A 21,985-nucleotide genomic window follows, 5' to 3' on the forward strand; every position below is an offset into this window, starting at 1 on the left:
GTCCTTAGAATCTGAAGAGCCCCACCATAATACAAGCCTAAAAGTCTTTTAGGTTTTCATTGTAATAACTTGCATTTCTTTAGCATCATCAAGAGAGCCACCAGTCTGGGGAAGCCTGCAGAACCATTTTTTTCTGACTTCCTATTTGCCATTTATTGCATCACTGTAAAAAACTGACTTTGGGGAGGGTTGACATGATGATTCTTTGACAGAATCATCAAAAATTGGGGTGGAAGGAATCCTCTCCGAAGCAGTGGAGGTCCAGCGGATAGGGCACTGTACTGGGATTTGGGAGACTGGATTCTATTCCCTGTTCTGCCACTGATTTGCTGTATCACCTTGGGCAAGTCACCTCCCCTCTCTGTGCCTCTATTTCCCCTCGCACCAGACAGTGTCTTGTCTATTTAGACTGTAAGCTCTTTGGAGCAGGGACCAATCCCGTACTAGTGTATATACAGCACCTAGCACATTAGGACCTTGATCTTAGTTGGGGCTCCTAGGCACTGCAGGAATGCAACAGATTATCCCAGGTGTGCTGCTTGAATTGGGCTCAGCTGCTTGTTCCATCGAGGCCTAAGAGTCTATTTGTGTCGGGCTTGTTTTTAAAGCTTTTTGCATGGAAGAAGGCCTAGAAATGCATTTTTTAACCAAAGCTGAGTGTCTGTCACATCTAGTTCCCTCATGCAGCCCTCCTCTCATGCACTCGATCATTGTATGCAGCACGTCTTAATAGGAAGACTGTCCTGTGGACACCATGCCCTCCTGCTGACTGAATAATAGGCCTGTGGCAACTAAAGCGATGGCTCATGTGGAAAAGCCATGTTAAGAAATTATTTTTAGCTGCCTTTTGTAGAGCTGGAAATGAGAAGGAGCCAGCATCATATGAGCAGCCAGCTCTCCATGGATCCCAATCTGAGAGCCTCCTGGGGTAAGGCATGAGAGCTCACCACGTACGTTCTCCAAGGTAACCTATAGGCTCTCTGAACAAATCCAAGGTAGACCAGAGCTAACTTTCTAGGGTTTTAAAAAAGCAAAAGCAGGGTGAGGAAAATTTTAAAAGACTCATCTTTCACGCCTGCGTTTGTACATGGTTAAGGGCACAAGCCCAAATATTTAAAATCCGTAGCAGGTCAGTTTAAGTCTTAGGATTGTTCCAGGCCCTTGGCTGTGGGGATCTACAAGAGCCAATTTATCAAACATTAGTGAGCGTAATGTATACTGCCTGCTGGAAAGAAGGTGAAAAACCACAGCATGCTAGGTAGCTATCCGTCCACTCAGCAGTCTTCATGCTAGCAGATGGTGGTACTATTGCAGACTGTGCAAAACCAAGACAGAGCTTACCACATAAAGAACCAGTGATCACACACAAACTAGAGTCCATGAGAGACGTCAAATCCAAGTTGGCCAACTCTAGAACGTGTCTAAGGTGAAACTGAAATGGAGACACCTCCCACCTCAGATGAAATGAGTGTGTGAGAGAGACCTCACTTAAAATGAGGAAGAGACTGTATGGCGGGGGTAATTAATTTTTTGTCCAGGTCCAGATTTCTTGGGCAAAGTATAGTCAAGGTCTAGTGGAGACTGTTTCTGCAGGAGAGCAGAAAAGGAGGTGGGAAACTGCTTCACACTGAGCCAGGCCCTACTTCCATTAAAGTCAGCAGCAAAACTCCCATTAACTGGGAGGAGAATCTGGGCCTTAAACATGGATCTGGCAGCTGCTGCCAGAAAATCCGAAATGGGACACATCATATGAAACCTTTCTCCTCCACAGCCCCTGTAAAGCCTCCCCTGCCCTATGCAGAGACCTAGAGTACTGACACATCTGTCGCTCTATTGGCGTGACCAGATGTACCTGTCCTTGGGTGAGAGTTTGAAGAAACCACACCTTCAGCAAGGCCATTTCTTTGGACTCAGCTGGGTTTGGTTTTAGGGAAGATTCCCCACCCCCGCCACTTCCTTTCATGAATGAACCAAGCTCTGCTAATCCCTCCTCTGCGCAGGTGAACAGGATTCCTCCATCCCCACCTTCACCTAGGGAGTGATAGATTCAAACAAGCTGCTGAGATGACTAGCAGACTGCTGTCTGAAGGCTGTTCCCACCCTCCTCCACATACTAGCAGTGGCCATAACCTTATAAATCAAGGCAGTCATGAAAAGGCTCTCTCTCATGTTAATCACCCTGGTTACTTCCCTGACCTTTAAAAGGCATTCCCTGAACTAGGGAGGTGGGGTTCATGAGGGGTGGGCGGAAATGCAGACAATGCAAAGAGCTGCTTTGGACTTACGGGGTGTGTGTGTGTAGTACAGACACCATCCTGGTGGATGTCATACGCTGCTCACCCAGTCCCACTCAGCTGGAGTTGAAAAGAGATGCCTTGCTAGCTTTGTCAGGCTCTAGCATGGTGAGAGTAAAGTCTGCCACTCTGCTAAAATGGGTGCGGGACCCTGTCTCTGCCAGGGAGACAGCCGTTTTCAGTGCAGTCAGGGAGCTGTGTTTGGTACCCATCATCAAATAGGGTAGGATGGCCTGGAGAGAGGCAAGACATGGGACAGAGGACGAGTAACATCTTCAAAAGCTGCCAGCCATGCAGTGTCTCAGGCTAACCATTCTGTTCAGGACTTCATGGTTGCTAGGTGATCCCTAGTATTTAAACTGTGCATTTCCAATCCTTCTGTGTGATATACATAAAGATGCAAACTTGCTATTGCTAATTGGATCCTGTCAAATCAGACGCTACAGTTAACCAGGACCAACTAATATGCCCTTAAACACAACTGTCCTTGTCAACAGTAAGGGCAATCTCACGCTAAGTAGAACATGTGCATTAACACACGGGTTCTCAGCCTGACCTTCGCAACAGCTTTCAGGAGCTTGTGACTGTACTCCTTTCTTTGTGGCTAGATGGTAAGGATGGGGAGATCTTGAAACTTACGGGAGCAGGAGTCCCAGTACCTTTCTCTTCTAACCTGGAGTCAGGGTAGTGGAAACGTTGTTATTCTAACTTGATATTTTCTTCTGAGTATAGACGTGACCTCCCAGTGTCTCACTGTAAAGCATTAAGTTTCACTCGAACACCGATAAACTTGGTGAGGCACTCTGACAAAGACCTTCTACAGTGATGAGTTTGTCAAAAGCAATCTGAGCTCTGAGGTTTTCTTTAGCACACTCCTCTGGTACATGTTGGAAACCTTTTAATGGCTTATGCTGTTTTGTAAAGGTCTCTTTATTCTTCCCAGATAAAGATAACTGGGAGTAAACAATACACTTTTGAAAATACTTACCCCGTCACCTTTACGCCCCACTGCTGGGGTGGGGAGAATGACTGAGAGCTGCTTTTCCTGCTTCAGTTATTGCCTGGAAAATCCCCAGTGAATTGTTGCCAACTTGTTGGAGTAATTGAAATAAAAAGAAGGAATAAATCCAACTAACCCATGAGAACCCATGCTCTCAGCAGAAATACCTGGGCATTATCGTTGCGGGAGAAAAAAACAGATTTCCTTCCAGAAATAATTGCCAGAGAAAATTCAGCAGCCACTACCCAGCCAGACACTGGGATGCCATCATGTTCTGGGTTCTGTGTATGCTGGGCTGGGAAACCGGAACCCCTTTTAAATAGCCTGAACCAGTTTCCAGTAGTAATTTGGTCTGTACTCTGGCTGTTGTGGAAGGGGGTTAATGGAGTTCAGAGACTCTTCTAGGCCAGAGATGAGTCCAAACTATGAAACCCATGCCCAGTCTTGCTAAAAGGTCCTATCTTGATCTGAAAGCAGCAGCTTGTGCCCATCTCTAACTCAGCCCCATCCACGCTGGTCACTCACACCATGATAGAACAGCTGGAATTCATCATGGAGTGTTTTAAAACCAGCTGCTTCCAGTCAGATGTAAATTTTTGGGGAGACAAGGGGGCCTGTAGCAGAACTACTTCACTGTTGTGTATAATATGACTGTCTCCATGAGTTAGCCAAAGCTACTAGGGAAACTAACTTATGTCTGTTTGGTTCCTAGCCCAGTGGGGTATTGATCCTGTGGAACTCTTTGCCAGAGGATGTTGTGAAGGCCAAGAGTATAATAGGGTTAAAGAAAGAACTAGATATGTTCATGGAGGATAGGTCCATCAATGGCTATTAGCCAGGATGGGCAGGGATGGTGTCCCTAGCCTCTGTTTGCCAGAAGCTGGGAATGGGTGACGGGATGGATCACTTGATGATAACCTTTCTGTTCATTCCCTCTAGAGCACCTGCATTGTGCCCAGTATGGCTTTCTTATGTTCTTCAGTGGGTTCCTAAGAGTTACTGTAATAGAAATTAATAACTTTCAAATGTTGCTTCCTTCCCTCATCCCATCCTTGCCCAAAACACAAACCAAGTATTTTTCAGAGTGGTGGTTTTTTTGTTTTTTGTTTTTTAATTCCATGATCACATACTTAAGCCCTTGCTGGCTTGGGAAAGTATTGAAATCCTGTAGGGAAGAGCTATTCCTGGGGTAGTCCTGCCCACCCAACTAGAGCAGAAGGTTGTGGAATCTCCTTCATTCAGCCAGGTTGCCGTCGCCCTTGTGTAGAGCAGAAAGTTCAGATCATAGGCGCCAATTCCGTGGGTGGCTCTGGGGCTGAAGCACCCATGGGGGAGGAAATGGTGGGTGCTGAGCACCCACTGGCAGTTCCCCATCGGCTCCCCGCCCCCCCCAGTGCTTCCCACCCACTGGCAGATTCCGCCAATCAGCACCTCCCGCTGCGATCAGAGGAGCAAGGAGCAGTGCTCCGGGGGAGGGGGTGGAACCTGAGAGGAAGTGGTGGGGCAGGGGTGGGACCTTTTGGGAAGGTGTGGAATGGGTGCAGGGTCTGGGGCAGAGCCAGGAGTCGAGCACCCGCCAGTACATTGGAAAGTCGGTGCCTGTGCTTCAGATTGACTTTGGCTAAATCTCCAAACATTCTGTAGTTCATCCATCACTTGAAGATACATATGCAGTGCATTCTCTTAAACACTCATGCTTCTAGTTACACCTGCCTTTTCCTAGTCTTCTGGCAACAGCTGTGAATAGTTAAGATGTCAGAGTTAGTCACCTAGAGATAGTGAACATAAGTTCCTAGGTGTAGCGAGAGAGGAATTCAAAGCATTTAGCCAGTTGAGTTGAACCTGCCTCCCGCAACTTTCTAGGCATCTCCAAGCATTGTGTTCTCTTCCTGGGTGAAGCACTATTTCTGGAGTTTGCTTTGGCTGACAGCAGGGGACATACCAAGGTGTGGCACTGTGTCCAGCAGAATGGCTTTCTAGTTAGGATTCCAGTGTGTGAGTAGCAGCTCAAGGTGTCCTCACTCAGGATTCTTTTCATAGTTTTGATGTGAAGCTGATTCAGACCATATGAATATTGTTGTTTGATAAGTGGCTCATGTAATCTGTGTCGATTAGTATCGGGTATCTAGTGTGCTTCCTGCCTTGCTTCACCCAGCAAGAACAAGGAAGAAGTGACCTGACATTTTTCATATTTCTAAAGCTAAAAGCACAAGCTGGAAAACACCTCAGATCTTTTAAATGCATCATAAGTAAACCAAAACAAGGTGCAGACCCATTATGTATTGGTTTTGCAGTACCACTGAGGGAGCCTCAGTGTCGAGTAGACCCTGGTATACCAGGCACTGTACAAACACAGAACAAAGACAGTCACTGTCTTGAGGAGATTGTAATCTAGATATAAGACAAGTGACAACAGGTGGAGACAGACTGACTGGGAGCACAAGGGAACAATGAGGGAGAGCACATTTTGGCTGGCCAGTGTAGACCAGACCAAATCATGCTAGCACTAGCTAAAATGTTTGCAATGAACAATTTACTCAACTTCTAACCCCTTTATTCGGCTTCCAAATTGCCTGTGAACGGTGAGTTTTACTGGTGAGTCTGTTAATTATTCAGTCACTTTATGGGAACAAATTTTAGCCTACAGGCAGTTGAAAATACCTAGTGATGATTTAGGAAGGATGTGGATAAACTGGAAAAAGTCCAGAGAAGAGCAACAAAAATGACACAAGGCTTAGGAAACCTGGCCTGTGAGGAAAGGTTAGAAAAAACTGGGCAGGTGTAGTCTTGAGAAAAGAAGACTGAGGTGGGCGATCTGATAAGTTTTCCAATATCAAGAGCTGTTAGAAAGAGGAGGGTGATCAGTTGTTCTCCATGTCCGCTGAAGGTAGGACAAGAAACAATGGGCTTAGTCTGCAGAAAGGGAGATTTAGAAACCCTTTCTAATGACAAGGGTAGTTAAGCTCTGGAATAGATTTCAAGGGAGGCTTGGGGAGTCCCCGTCATCAGAAGCTTTTAAAAACAAGTTGGACAAACACCTGTCATGGATAGTCTAGGCTAACTTGGCCATGCCACAGTTCAGGGGGCTCAACTTGACAACTTCTCAAGATCCCTTCCATCCCTACGTATCTACGATTCTATGTTTTCAAACTCTGTGATTGGTCACCCAAGTTTCATGAAATGGTTTCTGATTGGATGACTCTGTTATCACAAGCTTCCTTTAATCTGTGGGATGGGTGTGAACAAAGCCTTGCCCATTTGAATATTGGCAAACAGCAACTGAAACAGAGCTGCAGGTTTTATTTGCAGCGCTATTTATGGCTGCTATATACACCTGGAGCCTAGTTAGGATCGAATTATAAACTGTTCAACACAGTTTCTTATCTCAGTCCAGCTTTGTCACGCCAGCTGGCAACATCTGGGCATTGTCCCTTACTCATTCCTATGGTGTCCGAGTGGTAATGAGTTGTTCTAAAATAGGGCATAGACATTTAAATGTAGTTCTCCCATGGTTAAAATCCCCATGTAGATAGAGGTTCAAAGAAGAAGCGGGGGAAGGCAAGGTAACTAACTGTTAGCTGATACATTAAGTGCTTTCTGAAGCTGTCTGGGAGTGGAGGATTATGGAGTCATTGTGACTTGCATGTCTTATCCCCATTTATTGTTCAGGGTGGATGGTGGCCTGTGAAACTGGCAAGAGAAAGACTTATGTCTAGTAGGACTTAAAACCTGAGCGTAGCATATCCCCTGCTTTGACAATGGCAGTGCTGGCAGCCATAACCAGCTATGCGCAAGCAATTCCAACCAGGATTAACATGAGTGTGTCAGGTGAAAAGTGCAAGCTAGTGATATCTGTTGGATGCTGGAACTGTTCCCTGAGACCTGCCCGTGTTACTGGCTTTACAATGGGATGAACAAATTCCTCTTGACCTAAGCCCAATCCTGGACTCGAGACATCTTTTAAGACAAACTAATTTCTGGTGGTCTTTACAAGAAGCCAGGGAACAGGGCGAGGGGCAAAGAACTGAGCTGAGTGGCTTCAAGCAGCGGGTTTTAGGTCCAGTAAAGTCTGGGATACCGCTTGCTGCTGTGGGATGATCGCACTGAGATGTTGGCATTAAAGGTGTGTTCCCTCTGCCTTTAAAATGTCTTGTATTCTTCTAAAGTTCTTTTTGAAATCAGTTGTGTCAAATGTTAGCTGGTCTTAGGCCCCCGAAACATGGCTCCATTGGCTCTTGGCTGTTTTGACAAATGGGCATTCTGTAGGGGAATCCTGCATGCCTGTTAATTTGATTGTTGTGGAGTGTTTAGGGGTTGGCACATTATATCAGACAGCACACGTGAAAGCAAGGACTTGTTTTCTTTCCCTACAGGGAAGCCACCTTGCGATGGTCCAGAGAGTCTAATTTCTCTGCAACTTTGGTGATGGAGCTGAAGGTCTGGGTTGATGGTATCCAGCGAGTTGTGTGTGGTGTCTCAGATCAGACCACATGCCAGGAGGTGGTCATAGCATTGGCACGGGCTATTGGTAAGTAATGTGTTGAATCACCTTGTCTAGTGAAGTTTGGTTAATGACCGACTTCAGTTTTTATTGCAATACCTGAGAAAGTGCTTCTATACATTCTCAAGTCTTTCCTGTGATGTGGTCAAGGATTATTATCCACTTTGAAGCTGGATGAAACTGAGACATACAGATGAAGTAACTTTCCCCAGAGAGTCTCTCAGTGAGTGGCAGAGATGGGACTAGAACCCAGGAGTCCTGACTCCAGTCCCCTGTTGTCACCAGCAGCCCTGTCTCCTGGTGGATTAGTTCTAGAACTCCATTACATTTCTAACACAAAAGGCTTGACCCAGGCCAGTTCTTCTTTGATAACAGGTTTTAACTTTCAACCTTTTAAAAATTTAAGATCATTAAAATAGTCCTGCTTCCACCCCCTCCCCCTGCCTCAGAACCCGACAGACTCTTCATAATTAAATTTGTGTCCACATCTGCACAGTAAACTCCGGTTGAGGAAGCAGGAGACCTCAGGGCAGCATGAGGCTGTCTGCCACAGGGAGGGCACAGCAAAATTCTCTTAGATCTTTGCCACATAAACAGCGTGATGCAAATGATCATCTGTGGGATCACAAGTTTGTTTAATTGCATTGGTGTAGCTGTGTCTTTCAGCACTGCCTCACTTGGGATCTAAGCAGCTCGTGCTAGGATGCACAGGCGCCAACTTCTGGCACCGGTGGGTGCCCCATTTTGCACTAGTAGAGATCATGGACCAATGTCAGCTTCTCTCCAGTAACCCTCTGTCCATAAATACTGAGCCCTGCCTTAGGAACTCCAGCCTCAGCTGGCTTGTGAAAAGGCCCAGCTCCACACACACACTCTGAAGACACGTCTTCACTACAGAGCTAACTCGGCGCTGCCACAAGTGATGATTTAGCAGGTCTGGTGAAGACGCGCTAAATCAATGGGTGAGCGTCTCCTGTCGACACTGTGCGGTGTAGACGCTGTGGTAAGTGAATCTAGCTATGTCAACTTCAGTTACGTTATTCACGTAACTGAAGTAGGGTAGCTTAGATCAATTTACCGCGGTAGTGTACACCTGGCCTGAGTTTGCCTCTGGCTCTGAAGGGCTTTAGGGTAGGTCTGTATTGCAGTTACATGCTGTGACTGCAGCTTGTGTTCCTGAGGTCGTTATCTTGCTAGCTCAGGCCCCAGAGCAGTGAAGCTGCAGGCAGCGCCCACTTCAGCCTGGGCTGTATGAGTCCTCCTGAAGCCCTGGGTAATTACTCACAGGACTAGCCCACACTGAAGCATGTGCTGTGGCTTTGCTGAGATGAAAGCTAGCTTGGCTTTGTCTCTGGGACCTGCATTCACACCCTGTGATTTCAGGATAGACACATAGTCAGGCACAGGGACTCGCATCCGGCTTCTGCTTTTAGGACATCACCTTTTTATTTCAATCCCTATTCATACGGAAGCTCAACAAATGCTATTATGGTGCTAAATAAGTCGCCTGGTGCCTGCCACAGGGCTGTGCCTGCTGGAGAAACTCGGGGTGGCTCTTGGAAGCCTGAACCTTAGCACGCCGTCCACTGTGGTTACAAATGTACCACCTTTAGAACATTGTCTTCGTACGAGAGGGGCATTGCACCACATCAAACTGCCGACTCACTGGGACCTTCCAGGTGATGGTGGCACCTTTTGGGTTTGAGCCAGTTTCCTGTGTCTGAATTAAACGTTTGTTCTCCCATGAAGGCTGTGAACTTTACCAGGAGAGAATACAGCTGACTTGGCAATTTCTGCCCAAGATTACAGCAACTGTAGAGGGGACAGACTAGTGTCTGCTTTGTTGTGAGGTGTTAAAAGTTGGCAGGAATGCCATGGGACTATGTTTATAACCTCCCTTCTGCTTCCCCTGGGTACTGGCCAGTTAACTCTCCTTTTTTCTGCCCGTCCCCTCCCAGTAGAATTCAGATACACTCCTAACTTTCCCTCTATTCCACTCTGGTATATTGTCTTTCCAAATGTAGTCATAAAAGAACCTTTTGCATCAGAGAGTTGTTAATGTCACACATTAATGTGAGCGATAGACATCCTGCCAGGTAGGATATTCTGCTCACTTCTTACCCATCTCTGTCCCCGTGTTTGTGGCTAACTCCCTGTTTGCACTGAAGGTTCCATGCTGGGTTACAGGTGTACTGGGGGTGGGGCCTGAGTTGAAGGAAGGGATTGCATGAGTAATGCATTAATTACTAGAAAGGAGAAGGAAGAAGAGTCTGGCATCTCTCTGCATAAATACCTTTTACCCGTAGCCGGTCAGATGGGTGTGGGTACCCACCAGTCTGGCCATGGGAGCTACAGTAATGCCACAGATATTGGGCTCCCAGAGGGAAGAAGCAGTTCAAGGAGCAAGGTGGATAATAAAACCTTGTCTTTGAAAACTGCAGAGGCTCTGTTAACATTCTGATCTGACACCTGTTCCTTGGGCTTCCAGCTATGGCAGCCCCCTGTCTCTAACAATGCCACCTTTATATAACAATGCCACTCCACTGGCTTTGATTAGGGGCACAGCTCAGGTTATTTTTCCTTTTTCTAGTGTCTACACAGCAGTGAAACAGCCCTTAGCCTGAGCCCTGCAAGCTAGCATGGGCCAACCACAGTGCAGACATACCCTAGGGGCCTTCCTAAGTGAGAGGCCACGGCAGGTTTTTTTATTATTATTATTATTATTATTATGGAGATATAACCTATCTCATTGGGCTGGAAGGGACCAAGTACTGTCCCTGACAGATTTTTGCCTCAGATCCCTAAATGGTCCCCTCAAGGATTGAACTCACAACCCTGGGTTTAGCAGGCCAATACTCAAACCACTGAGTTATCCCTCCCCCCAACCCCCACAGTGTGGGGGCCAAACTTGGATCTCCAGAGTTCCAGGCTAGCACCTTAATCACAAGTGTCCTGCACTGAGGGAGGGGAGAAGCCCTGCTGGCTTGTGAGCTCCATAACACTGTACTGGAGAGCGAGCCACACAGCAGGCAGGCGAGGGCTGGGCCGATGTGTTCCTCCCGGCAGCATGCTGAGCAATGCAGAACAGCCCCAGGTTCTGCCTCCCCTGATGTTCAGCGGGCCGTGTGCTCTTCTGCAGGCAGAAGCCAGGTCGTGGCACCCCATGTGAGTCACCCAGCATGTGCTTGCAGTTTCCCTGAACTTGAGAAGTGCATGTTAGTGCTGATTACCTGCAGGATATTCAAACAGTGCAATGGTGAGCGGTGATTCTGTCTAGTGGTTTGGAAATTCACTAAAATTGCAGTTGAAGTTTCCATCAACATGTGCTCCTGCCCTCCACCGGGGTTACATATGCCTCCGAGCTGATGCTGCAGATCAGGTCTCCACCTGCAGCATCATTAGTTGGAAGTGCAAGTAGAGAAGCACCCACATGCTCAGGACCAAAACCTTGTGGGCTAGAAATCTCCTGACTCAATCTCAGAAGCATCAGAAAGTGTTTGAAGCTGCGTTATGATGTTTCTGCTCCCAGAAAACCTGCTGGCTCATGATCTTTTAATGACAAATATCTTTTCCATCCAGCAGGGGGTACAGTGAGATAAGATGTTAGACTGGCTCTCTGCAGACCCAAGTTCTGATCCTGCCTGAGGTCACACATGTAAATGGATGTGGCCTTTTAGGTTCATCTACGCTAGGAACGTTTTAAGACTCGTAATTCTGCAGTGGTGGAGATTGTAGTGGAGCTAGGGCTTGGGAATCGTCACCACTGTGTTGTCTAATCCTGAAAGCAGACAAACTGGTGGTGTGAGTCCTGGAGCCCCAGCAGTATGTAATCGGTAATTACAGGACTTAATTTCCCTAGTGCAGAAAACACTGCTATTCAGTGGGGAGTCTTCAACGGCTAGGACTTGGAATCAGGGGGTGTCATTTCAGAAGAATTCAGGGGTATGGGGGGCAAAGTTGTCAATATGTAGAATGTTATATGATTATATTATAGCCTGGAAAGTCGGGGGTGGGTGGGTGGAGTACATTGGCCTATGAAAAGTTGGGGCGGGGAGTGAGATTGATGCCCCTGCTTGGAGTGAAGCCAGATAGGTAACCTAGATCTAGAAAGGACAGGGGTGCCATAGGCGTGGATGGTGGTGCATTGATACAGCATTGGGAAGAACACATGCTGCCTGGCTGCAGCCACTGACATTGGTGGTCTTTGCTAGAAGCAGAAGTCCGTCTCCTCCCCTGCCCTCCCCTCAGGTTCCTGGTTCTTCTTTAAGTGATGGTCCCTACTGTCGTCCACTGAGGATGGTGCACGTGCATCAGTGGAATACAGGGAGGGGCTGCACATCTCGAAGAACCTCCAGTTACAGGTAAGTTGTCTCCTCTTTGAGTGTGGTGGGGAAGAGCTGCATTAGGGTAAGGGCTGTGAGATGGATATGTTGCCAGAGGCTCTACATGTTTCTCATGCAGATGGGATCTTGGGTACCGGTTGGGGGAGTGGAGCGGCTGAGCATGATGAAATGTTGCCAAGTGTGATATTCCCCATTTCTCTCTGAGCTCCTAGTGACTCATCTGTTCTCTTCTTAGGCCAGACAGGAAGGTACATACTCATCCAGAAGCTGCGGGAGAAGGAGAGGCAGCTCCTACCGCACGAATGCCCTCTGGAGTCACTGGCCAAGTGTGGACAGTATGCCAACGACGTGCAGTTCGTATTGCAGCGGACGGGCCCCAGCCTGGCCGAGCGCCCTTCCTCTGATAGTGCCCCCCAGGCTCCCGAGAGGACATTCATCCGGGCCAGCCTTCCCATCAAACCTAGACCTGTCAGCACAGAGGTGCCCAGGTCCCGAGAGCCTAAAAAGTCTATGACCTTTAACTTGGGCCCTATGGGCTCCAGCGATCGGCTCGCCAAGAGCAAGCTGAGACCACACAAGAGGGACAGTGTAGACTCAAAGGACAGCACCAGTCGCAGCCATCCATCCAAGGAGGAGCTGTTTAAGACTGTACTGCACCAGCAGGAGCAGCTGCACTCCCTGGAGGTGCACGGGGATTCCCTGGAAACGGACCTCAGGCACTGGGAGCAGGACAGGGGCTCCAGCCAGGAAGACGAGATCCTTTATCTGGAGCACCTGATCAGGCGGAACGAGATGGAGCTGGGCGAAGAGGAGTTCTGGCAGAGCGAGCTCCACATGGAGCAGGAGTGTGAGAGGGAGCGGCAGGAGAAGGTGAGGAGCCTGCGGGCCACCATGGAGGAGTACACTCAGAAAATCCACGAGCTGACCACCAAGACGGAGGTCCTGGAGACGGAGATCCAGTTAGAGATCACAGAGAGGGCCAGGTGGGCAAAGGAGGCTCCTGCGGATCTGGAGGACATGGCTGCCAAAATGAAAAGGGATCTGGAAGCCAAGGCCAAGCAGAGCGCCCAGCTGGAGAGCAGCCTGGCGAGCGTGGGGAAGGCCTTGGAAGAAGCTGAAAGGAATTTGCAGGTACAGTTTCAGTAACGCGTGGCCCCCGGGGGTCAGCAGTGGAAATGCAGCCGTGTTTAGCTCATGCTCTGGCCTTCCTCCCGAGTGAGGCCTACACAAGACTGTTAAGGGAGCTGCCCAGGGAACAGCTGCTGAACCGGACCTGAAACCCCAGAGCTCTCCTGACTGTGCAGATCAGTAGAGAGCTCTTTGTGGCTCTTGACAGGTTGCCACTGGCAGATAGTGGGGGTGGTCTGGGCAATGTTACAACCCCAACAGTTAGGGTTCAATACTACTTGGGTGGATAGAAAGCCACTGAAAGTGCAGGATGGCTGAGAGAATTAACACACTGGGGCTTGATCCTGAAAGGTGTTGAGCACACTCACCCTGATCCACCACAGCTCTTACGTGCCCAAGTAATCCCACTGAGTTCAGTGGTACCACCGCTGTGGGTCCCTGCTTTGCTGCTCAGTGCCATGTGGGCTCCAGGGTGTGGGGGGAGGGACTGACTGTCATGAAACACAGCTCATGGACATGTCCATGCTAGAGAGCGCTCATCGGGTATGGCTCTTTGGAGCAGCATTGGCTTCATGGTGCTGGGTCATGCCTGCTCGGGCTGGCAGTGGGAACGCTCTATGGTGCTTTCCAACCACGTGTCTTGGTGCTTGAGGGGCACACTTGTCCTCTCCCACACTGTGGTATCCAGGATATCCCTCCAGGGAGCACTTATGCAGTAGGTCCTGGGGTGCTGCAGGCTTTTCAATAGCTGTAGCAATGCAACAGGGAAGACGGGAGGAAAACATCATTCCTCTTAAAAACTTTAAACCCAGGAAGATTTTAAGAAGATCAGGGCAAAGGTCCTTTTTTCCTTCTCTTCAGCCTGTTCTCCCTGCTCCCGCCCCAACTGAGGATCACAAGTAGAGAGGAAAACTCACTACACCTGCATCATGTATTGACAGCAGTTGCTACAGTGAGCTAGAGCTGCTGGTTAATTAGCTGATTGTATAAAAAGGACTGTTGGGGTGGGAGGGAGAAAATCCAGAAAAGCCGAGGTCAGAGAATTGCCTTGCCCACCAGCATCTTGTAAAATAGAAGGTACAAGAATTTGCATCATTCCCCTCGTGTGTCTGGAAAACCAGTGGGACTGACTGAAAGCTACTCTGGCAGTTGTCGTGGGTGTGCACCTGGGTCTAGTGTTTGTGGACAGTTTTTTTCACAATCGAAGGGAGCCGCTTAGGGTGAAGGGCCTGGTCTCTACCTAAAAACGAGGGCGACCTAGCTGTGTCGCTCCAGGCTGTGAAAACAGGTGCATGGCGCGTGATGTTTAGGTCGACAGCGAGGTTGACGGAAAGATTCTTCCATTGACCTAGCTGCCACCTGAATTATCTACATTGATGGAAAAACCACTTCCACTGATGTAGGAGGCACCTGCCGGCCAGTGCTACAGCGGCTCGGCCGTGGCGCTGTAGGGTAGACGAACTCTTGATCTGGCTTCGTCGTGCTATTTAAATTGCTGAGGAGAGGAGATCCCCCGTGTAGACCAGCTCTTGCGCTATTTTGTCTTTGTTGCCAGTGAAAAGAGACAGACAGAAGCCAAGTGCGCTGCCTCATGAACAGCATTGCACCCGGCCTCTCCTCACAGCCACCCAGTGGTGTAAAGGCTTCTGCTCTTCTGGCTGTATGAAGGAATAAGCCAAAGTAGCAGGTGCTGCTGGCATCCAGCCTCCCCAGGAACTCTCCTCTGACTGGTGCTGCTCTTGAGCTCTGCTTGTGGGGGTGGAACTGTGCACACTGACCAGAGGAGGCTCCATCTGGAACTTCCCAAGCCCCTGCCCAGCCACTCTCCACACTGTAGGACGGTACCACTTTGGCTATGTCTACACTGCAGTAAAACGCATGTGCCTGGCCCCGGTCTGCTGGCTGGGACTCAGGCTGCAGGGTAGATGGGTGGGCTCCAGCCTGAGCCCCAAAGTTACACTGCAATTTTATAGCCCTGTAAGCCCAAGTTAGCTGACATGAGCCAGCCCTGGGAGTCTTACTGCAGTGTAGACACCCCTGGAGGCCCCAGCTCAGAGCGGGGACCAGGCGCTGTGCACAGAGAGACAACCCCCACTTCTAAGATGACAATCTCAAGGGAAAAGACATGGGGTGGAACAGGAACCAGGCGCAGAGAGGGGAAGTGACTTACCCAAGGTCAGTGGCAGGGCCCAGCCCTCCTGAGTCTCAGTCCGGACTCCTGTAGTCTGGGCCATGTTACCTGCAGTGGGAGATCTAGATGGCAACCAGCTCATAATTCTCATTGGGAAGGCAGTGCCTTAACAAACGCCTTCTGGCCCAATGCTGGGAGCAGGGCAGCAGCCACTCCATGCGGCAGGGAGGGAGGGAGGGAGCAGGGTGTGAATGCTGATGCTGGGCTAGGAGAGCAGCATGGGAGCTGGGCGTATGCTTGGCTTAGAACAAGTCAGCAGCCTTCCTGGCTTGCTGGTGGCACAGGGGCACTTGGCTGGGTGGATTCTGGGGCCTGAGCGAATAGGTGAGATGGGGGGGTGATGTCTTTGGAAAAACTCTACCAGACAGTTTTGTTCCTGTTGGTGTAAAAAGGCTCTCATCCCTCCTGAACCCCCTAGGAAAGCAGGGCAGCTCTAGTGTGATGCCTGTTACAGATGACGTGTCTCCCCACCACCTCCCAGTCTCTTGTGTTCACCTAACCCCTACCTGATTTAACATAAACACTTCTCCTCCCCCAGGACAAAGCAGCATTAGTTGCCCCTCGCTAGGGACGCTTACATTTGCAGCCATCAGAGCATCTTGCATGTTCGTGGGTGGCTCCAAGCTGGTAGCTGCAAACTCTGTTTGGTATTTGTGCTTATAGTTTGCTTAAATAGAAACACTAAGCACATGGCTTTAGTTTTTCTTCCTTTTCTGTTTAGTAGACACTGGTGCCCTCTTGTGGACATACGGAGAACTGACCGTTCTTAAAATTCCTGCTTTATGATTGGTTTGATTATCCCAGTGCAAAGTGCAGCTTTGCCGGTATAGCTGCATCCACATGTCAGAGCACTTTGCCAGTGCGGGATACCAGTAAAGCGCTCCTAGTGCAGACATAGCCTCAGTCCATCTCCGACGGGAATGTTGTCTTGGCATTCCCGCTGATTAAATACTGACTTTGAACGACATTATTATTGTCATGAAGTATTGTGATTGTGTGTGACTGACCATCCATGAGTAAAGTAGTTTTGCAGTCCAGTTTTGCAGTCCACCCCAGCAGCAGGTGGGGTAGCTGGAGAGAGGTTTCTGTTAGATTCTCCTTCCTCTTCCTCCCACGCTGCCTCATCTCAGAGGAAACCCTAAGACTACTTCCCTGCGACTCTGTTCTCCCACCAGGCTGCGTGAAAATGGAGTGACTGATTCAGGCTGTCAATCTGCCCACCAGCCGTGGTGCAGGGACAGAGGGAAATACTAATCCCAGGCTGCAGATGGAGTCAATAGGCTTGAATGGGCCAGTCTTGTCCCAAGATGACCTCTATTCCATTCCGATGCCTCTTGAAACCTTGTTCGCATTACAGCTGACGCTGTGGCAGCTGCAAGTCCGTGCTGAAGATCCTGTAGCCAGGTTTCCCTATTCTTGGTGCACAGGCTGCTAGCTGTAGCCACAAGGATACTGACCTCCTTTGTAATGCACTTTGAGATCGACCAAGGAAAAGTGCTATATAAGAGCTACATATTAACAAGGATAGTGTTATAGACTATGCTCTGATAGTGCATACCATGGTTTGTAACCAAAACTCTTCAAACCCAAATGTAGACAGGACCCAGCTTGGTTTCCCGTGGCCCCTTCTGCCCTGAGGTTGAAATCCAGCCTCTGTTGGTCCAGCTCTGCTCCGTTGTCTTCTCTGGAATAGTACCTAGGTGTAATCTGGATACTATGGTGTAGTCAAACTTGAGGTCTCTCAAGGACACCTGCCTTGCTATACTTCCTTGGTTTTGCAAAGATGAGTTGGAAGGAGAAGGTGGAAGTTGAGGTGGGTGTAGTCAGAGTTCCAAATATGCAGCACTCAGTGAATTCAAAGTGTGCATTGGTATCTCTTTGCAGACAGGCTTCTCCACCAGAACCCTGCAAGGAAGCCTTGAGCAAGAACCCTGCCTGCCTGTGCTTGGCTGGCTGGGAAGCATGCTTTGTCTTTATCTGGTTCTGCCCTATGCGAGAGAAAGGAGGGCGAGTGAGACAAGGTGCCTAGTTGAGATTGAGTGCCGTGGGGTATTGTGGCAAGAGGCTCAAATGAGTTTGTGGGAAGGACGCTGCTGGAATTAGAAGGCCTGCCAGGTAGAGGAAGTAGCAGAAGGCCCATTCCAGTGAGTGTGATCAGGTGACTCAGAATAGACTCTCTTTTCTCATGGCTGGATAAGAGCCCCCATAGGAGAAGTGTCAGGTTGGTGTGTTGGTCCCTGTAGCACTTGCTGGTCTTCTCTGGCCCGGGTGCCCTGTCTGCGTTTTAATTTACATTTAAAAATGAACAGCAGGGAAAGTCAGCAATGCGGGCTTCCGAGAACTGGCCTACAAGGGGCTTAATCACCTCAGGCAATGCTGGTTCTCTGTGTCATAGTCAGATCTGACCTCATAGATGGAGGATGGCAGGTTCTGTTGTTGGCTTTGGAAGCATCATGCTAGTGCAGCCCAAAAGAGGGTATGTGAAGTGCTGAGTGGTCACTACGTCTGTGCACAAGCTGGAGTGTGTTTGGTGTTGAGAGGAGTGATATTGTTTGCCCTCTTGGTGGCCCTGCTGTCTCTTGATTTAGGGACTCGGAGGAGGTAGTAGGATGAAGGGTGAGCAAGGGGAGGGGATCAGGAGCCTTGCTGGCAGCTTCGTCTCTGGAGGTCCCATTGTATTGATACCCTTTCTGCTTGGCAGATGAGGCACAGCTGTGGAGCTTATCCTGTTCACCCTGTATTTTGCAGGCCCAGAATCAAGAGCTGGAGGAGTTAAATAAGGAGCTGAGGCAATGTAATTTGCAGCAGTTTATTCAGCAGACGGGAGCCACAGTGACTGTTTTGCAGTCCAGACCTGAGGATGAACCCCAGCTGGATCAAACTAACCACGAACTGCCAGCCTGCCAGAGAAACGGAGGTCAGAACGCAGTTTGGAGACTCATTTATTTAATGAGAGGGGCGCTTGCTTTAAGACCTGCCACCGTGCCGGGCTGAAATGCTGCTTTTAAAACCTCCTAACTCCATTCTAACTCTTGTCATCTCTCTGAGATTTCTTTGTCAACATATCTCTAGCTTTCTCCTTCTGTTACCCGCCACTGCCTCTTGTCTGGTTCCTTCACCGCTTGGATGTAGTTCAAATATCGAAGCTGGATGGACTTGACCAAAATACTTCTGTAGTTACATGCATTGAGATTAGGGTCACCAGGGCTCCTGCTTCAGTGTCAGCCTATTTGCCATGTGGGCTGGGAACAGATTGTCCTCTGTGTGGCTAAGCGCATTGTGGGGTTTTTCATCTTTCTTTAGGACATAAGGCTCTGCTTGTGGCAGGATCTCGGGCCTAGAGGACCAGAGGTCTGGTCTGATCTGACAGATCTGTGCTGCTGTAACTCACTACCTTGGGCGGTGTTAGATGCTGGATTTGAGGGGTTGGCTGCCTACCAGCGTACCCATTCTTTCTACTCCTTTCCTAGAGAATGCAATTGTGGGACAGTCCGTAGGCCAAGGCTTTCAAACCGTGGTGCATTAAAACAGAAGTGGCTTCAGTGGGCAACTGGAGTTATTCTGCCCCCAAAAGACAGGTTGCTTCTACTTAAGGGCCTAAGTATGGCTGTAGGAGCCTGGCTGTGGGTACTGGCATTGAAAAATGTTGTCAGTAGTGGCTCAGTGGGAGTTGTCAGCAAATGAGGGTGATAAGACCGTGGCTGGGCCTCCCCCACTGCATCCACCATTATGTGTGTGGTGGGTAGAGTGAGTGAGAGACACCCAATTCCCGGCTTCTAGCAGCAGAGACTAGAGGAGACTCTTCCACAGTCCCGTGAGTCTGGGGAGGAGGGTGTTCCCATCTCCTGAGGTGATTGTCCCAGGGCTTCCTACCCCCTTTGGACAGAAGTGGCCAGCCCTGGAGAGGCATGTGGTATGCTTGAGCCCTTTCCTCACTGTGGTGCTGCAGAGGCTGTTTCCACCCATCCAGGAGGCAAGAAAGAGCTGAAGTGGGGAGAAGCCGTGGCCTCACGCTTCTCTGTTGCCATTGGCAGCTTTGCTCTGGGTCAGTAGCCCAAGTGTCTGAATTGGCCGCTCTGTTCCAGCCTCTGGACGGCTGAGTGTGACATCACTAAGTGTACATGCGTGGGTGGAGAAGCAGGTGGCTGAGAAACTGAACCTACCCATAATTCCAAATATTGTGGTAGGTGGCAGGAGGGGGAAAGGAACACAAAGCAGTGACAATTTGCTGGGATTCTGCTTCGGTTCAGTTACGGTTCTTTACATACTGTGGGCCTGATCCTCCCCTGGTGTCAATCTGTACAGCTCCACTGACAGTGGTAGAGTTGTGCCAGTTGCACCAATTGAGAGTCTGGCCCTGTATCTTTTCAACATCCTGCGATTCCAGAGACCAGACTGGTGTCTTCTAATGTGCAGAGACTGAACTTGTCTCTGTTCTGGTTGAGCTGGGACTGCAAGGCAAAGATGGGTTCTTCATGCAGCTTTGGAAGTAGGGAGGGGAGTCCTTTCCTTCAGTGATCTTGGCTGAGTTGTGGCTGCATTCATCCCTAAAGGTGGTTCAGCCTCTTTACACAAGAGGATAACATCAGAAGAGCTCTTGATTCGGAGGCCAAGTGCAGAGACATGAGTGCGACAGTGTGAAAAGCTCTTTTGCTGATGGGGAAGGAAGCGTTAATGCTAACTAGCTTTCAAAGTGTTACCTGTGGTTTGTAACAAAGGGAGAAACACAGCCCCCTGGGGATTAGATGCTAGTTAGTTCAGGAAGAGCTGGTATAACGTCTGTCCGTTGTAAGTAAAGACATATGAGATTCGTGCAACTTCCACTATAACTTGCCAAATCTTGGCCGAGGAGGCGTTCACTCGCCGCTGTCGCTGTGGATGCTGGCGTACATGAGATTTGTGTGTACTGATGATTCAGATTTAGACTGGAAAACCTGCCTTGACTGCAGCACAAAGCAGAGAGCTCCCACAATATGAAGGACGTTAACCTGTGCAGCGGGCACAGCACTATAAAGAACACTTGGTGTGTGGGGTGTGGAAGGCTACAGAGAAATGTTTGAGACAGGGATTATTCACAGGGATCTGAGTTGATGACGGTGGAGGAGGGACATGGAACAAAGGTTTCGTCATTTCTTCCAGTAGCACTACTATTTGCTGGGCCATAAAGAAGCTGCTTTAGTGTAGCCTTAAAGGCTTCTCTGAGCCATATGAAATGTATGAGTGATTTAGAAAGAGGACCCCCAAGACTGAAGTCAGGGTAGGCTTTTCTCCACAGCAGTCTAGAAGAGGGGAAGCCCCTTCTGATTCCCCCTTTATTACTGAGAAGAGTCCAGGTGCAGCCCCCAGACACGTTTTGCATGAACGTCCCTGCTGGGGAGCTCTGGGCTGACCTGTTCCAAGGGTGCTAGCAGAACAAATCCAGCTTGACACTGAACCATGAAATTGTTTCTCCTCCCTAGGCCTTCTCCATCCCAGCACAGACTCTCCTCCTCGACCAAGCGCCAAGCAGTTCCTCGGCCATCCACGGAACCTTCAGAACCCACTGGTGTCCAGCCTGAACCCCGAGGGTGTGTATGTTTGAACTGGCCTAAGCCCTGTTGTGCTCCTAATGCCCAATCTTGCCAAGCAGCCCTGCGAAAGGTCTGGTCTCCTTGCGACGGTGGCAGCTATCGCCTGCGCGGAGGAGGCTGTGACCCAACTCTCAGACCACTCGGTGTTTCTCTCCTGCTCTCTCCTCCTTTCTGTGGTATTTGATTGCAAAATGAATAGCTCCTCTAAAACAGCAAAGGCTTGGCTGTCCTGCAGTGCCTGCCATAAATCCTTGTGTGTTAGGTCCCTTAAATATTAGTTAGCAAGTGGCAACCAGAGCGTGAGGGATGGGCTGGGGTCTGGCAGCCGTATTACTTGAAATGATGGGCTGTGGGGCCATGGTGCCGTGTAGTGCAATAATGCATTAAAAGCATCCTGCTGTGTGATGTCTGCGCTATGAATAGGTGCCAATGTGACCGTGGTGCTTATACCTGGCAGCATCCCTTTCTCTGTCTCCCACCACTAGGGAGAAGCTCGCTGCCAGACAAGCGCTGCAGTTGGCTTTGCTCCCAAAGCCAGTGTCTTTGCTGTTCAGTTTAAAGGGTCATCTCTGCTAGTTCAAGCCTTTTAAAAATTCATTGGGTTGTGATGCTGTGTGCTGAGTACTAGGAGCTTCCTCCCCAGCAAGGGCCAGGTGTTGCTCTGCACGCACAGCAACACATTTGCCTGCACCCCCCACTCCCATGATGCATTGCACTGCCAAAAGGACTCACTTGTTTTTGTATGATTCTCTGCAGAGAATCAAGTTATTGCTGCGAGTTGGCCTGGTGCCCCCCCGTGGAGAGTGTGCCTGCACTTTCCCCCATCCCCACAGCCTCCTCCAGCTTAGCATGAACAAACCTCAGAAGCCATATGCAAAAGAGCCAAAGGACCCCAGACCTTTAGGCCTGTCAGACTCCACACTTCAAAATTCAACCACGACACCTACTTGCTCCTAGC

At 49.3% G+C, this 21,985-nt stretch overlaps 1 protein-coding gene across 5 annotated transcripts in view; it reads left to right on the forward strand.

The window, feature by feature from the left end:
- The window catches only part of RASSF7 (Ras association domain family member 7), a 123,683-nt gene that overhangs the window by 97,798 nt on the left and 3,900 nt on the right, over nt 1-21,985 (forward strand). For 4 of the 5 annotated variants that reach the window (XM_075065069.1, XM_032773431.2, XM_032773433.2 and 1 more), the window contains 4 exons: nt 7,668-7,822; nt 12,374-13,269; nt 18,206-18,374; nt 20,917-21,024. In XM_075065069.1, coding sequence (XP_074921170.1) covers nt 7,720-7,822; nt 12,374-13,269; nt 18,206-18,374; nt 20,917-21,024 — 1,276 coding nt within the window. In that variant the 5' untranslated portion in view covers nt 7,668-7,719. The remainder of the gene's footprint in view (nt 1-7,667; nt 7,823-12,373; nt 13,270-18,205; nt 18,375-20,916; nt 21,025-21,985) is intronic. The other variant, XM_075065070.1, reaches the window with a different exon arrangement.

This window comes from Chelonoidis abingdonii, chromosome 4, assembly GCF_003597395.2.
Source record: "Chelonoidis abingdonii isolate Lonesome George chromosome 4, CheloAbing_2.0, whole genome shotgun sequence".
Lineage (NCBI taxonomy): Eukaryota > Metazoa > Chordata > Testudines > Testudinidae > Chelonoidis > Chelonoidis abingdonii.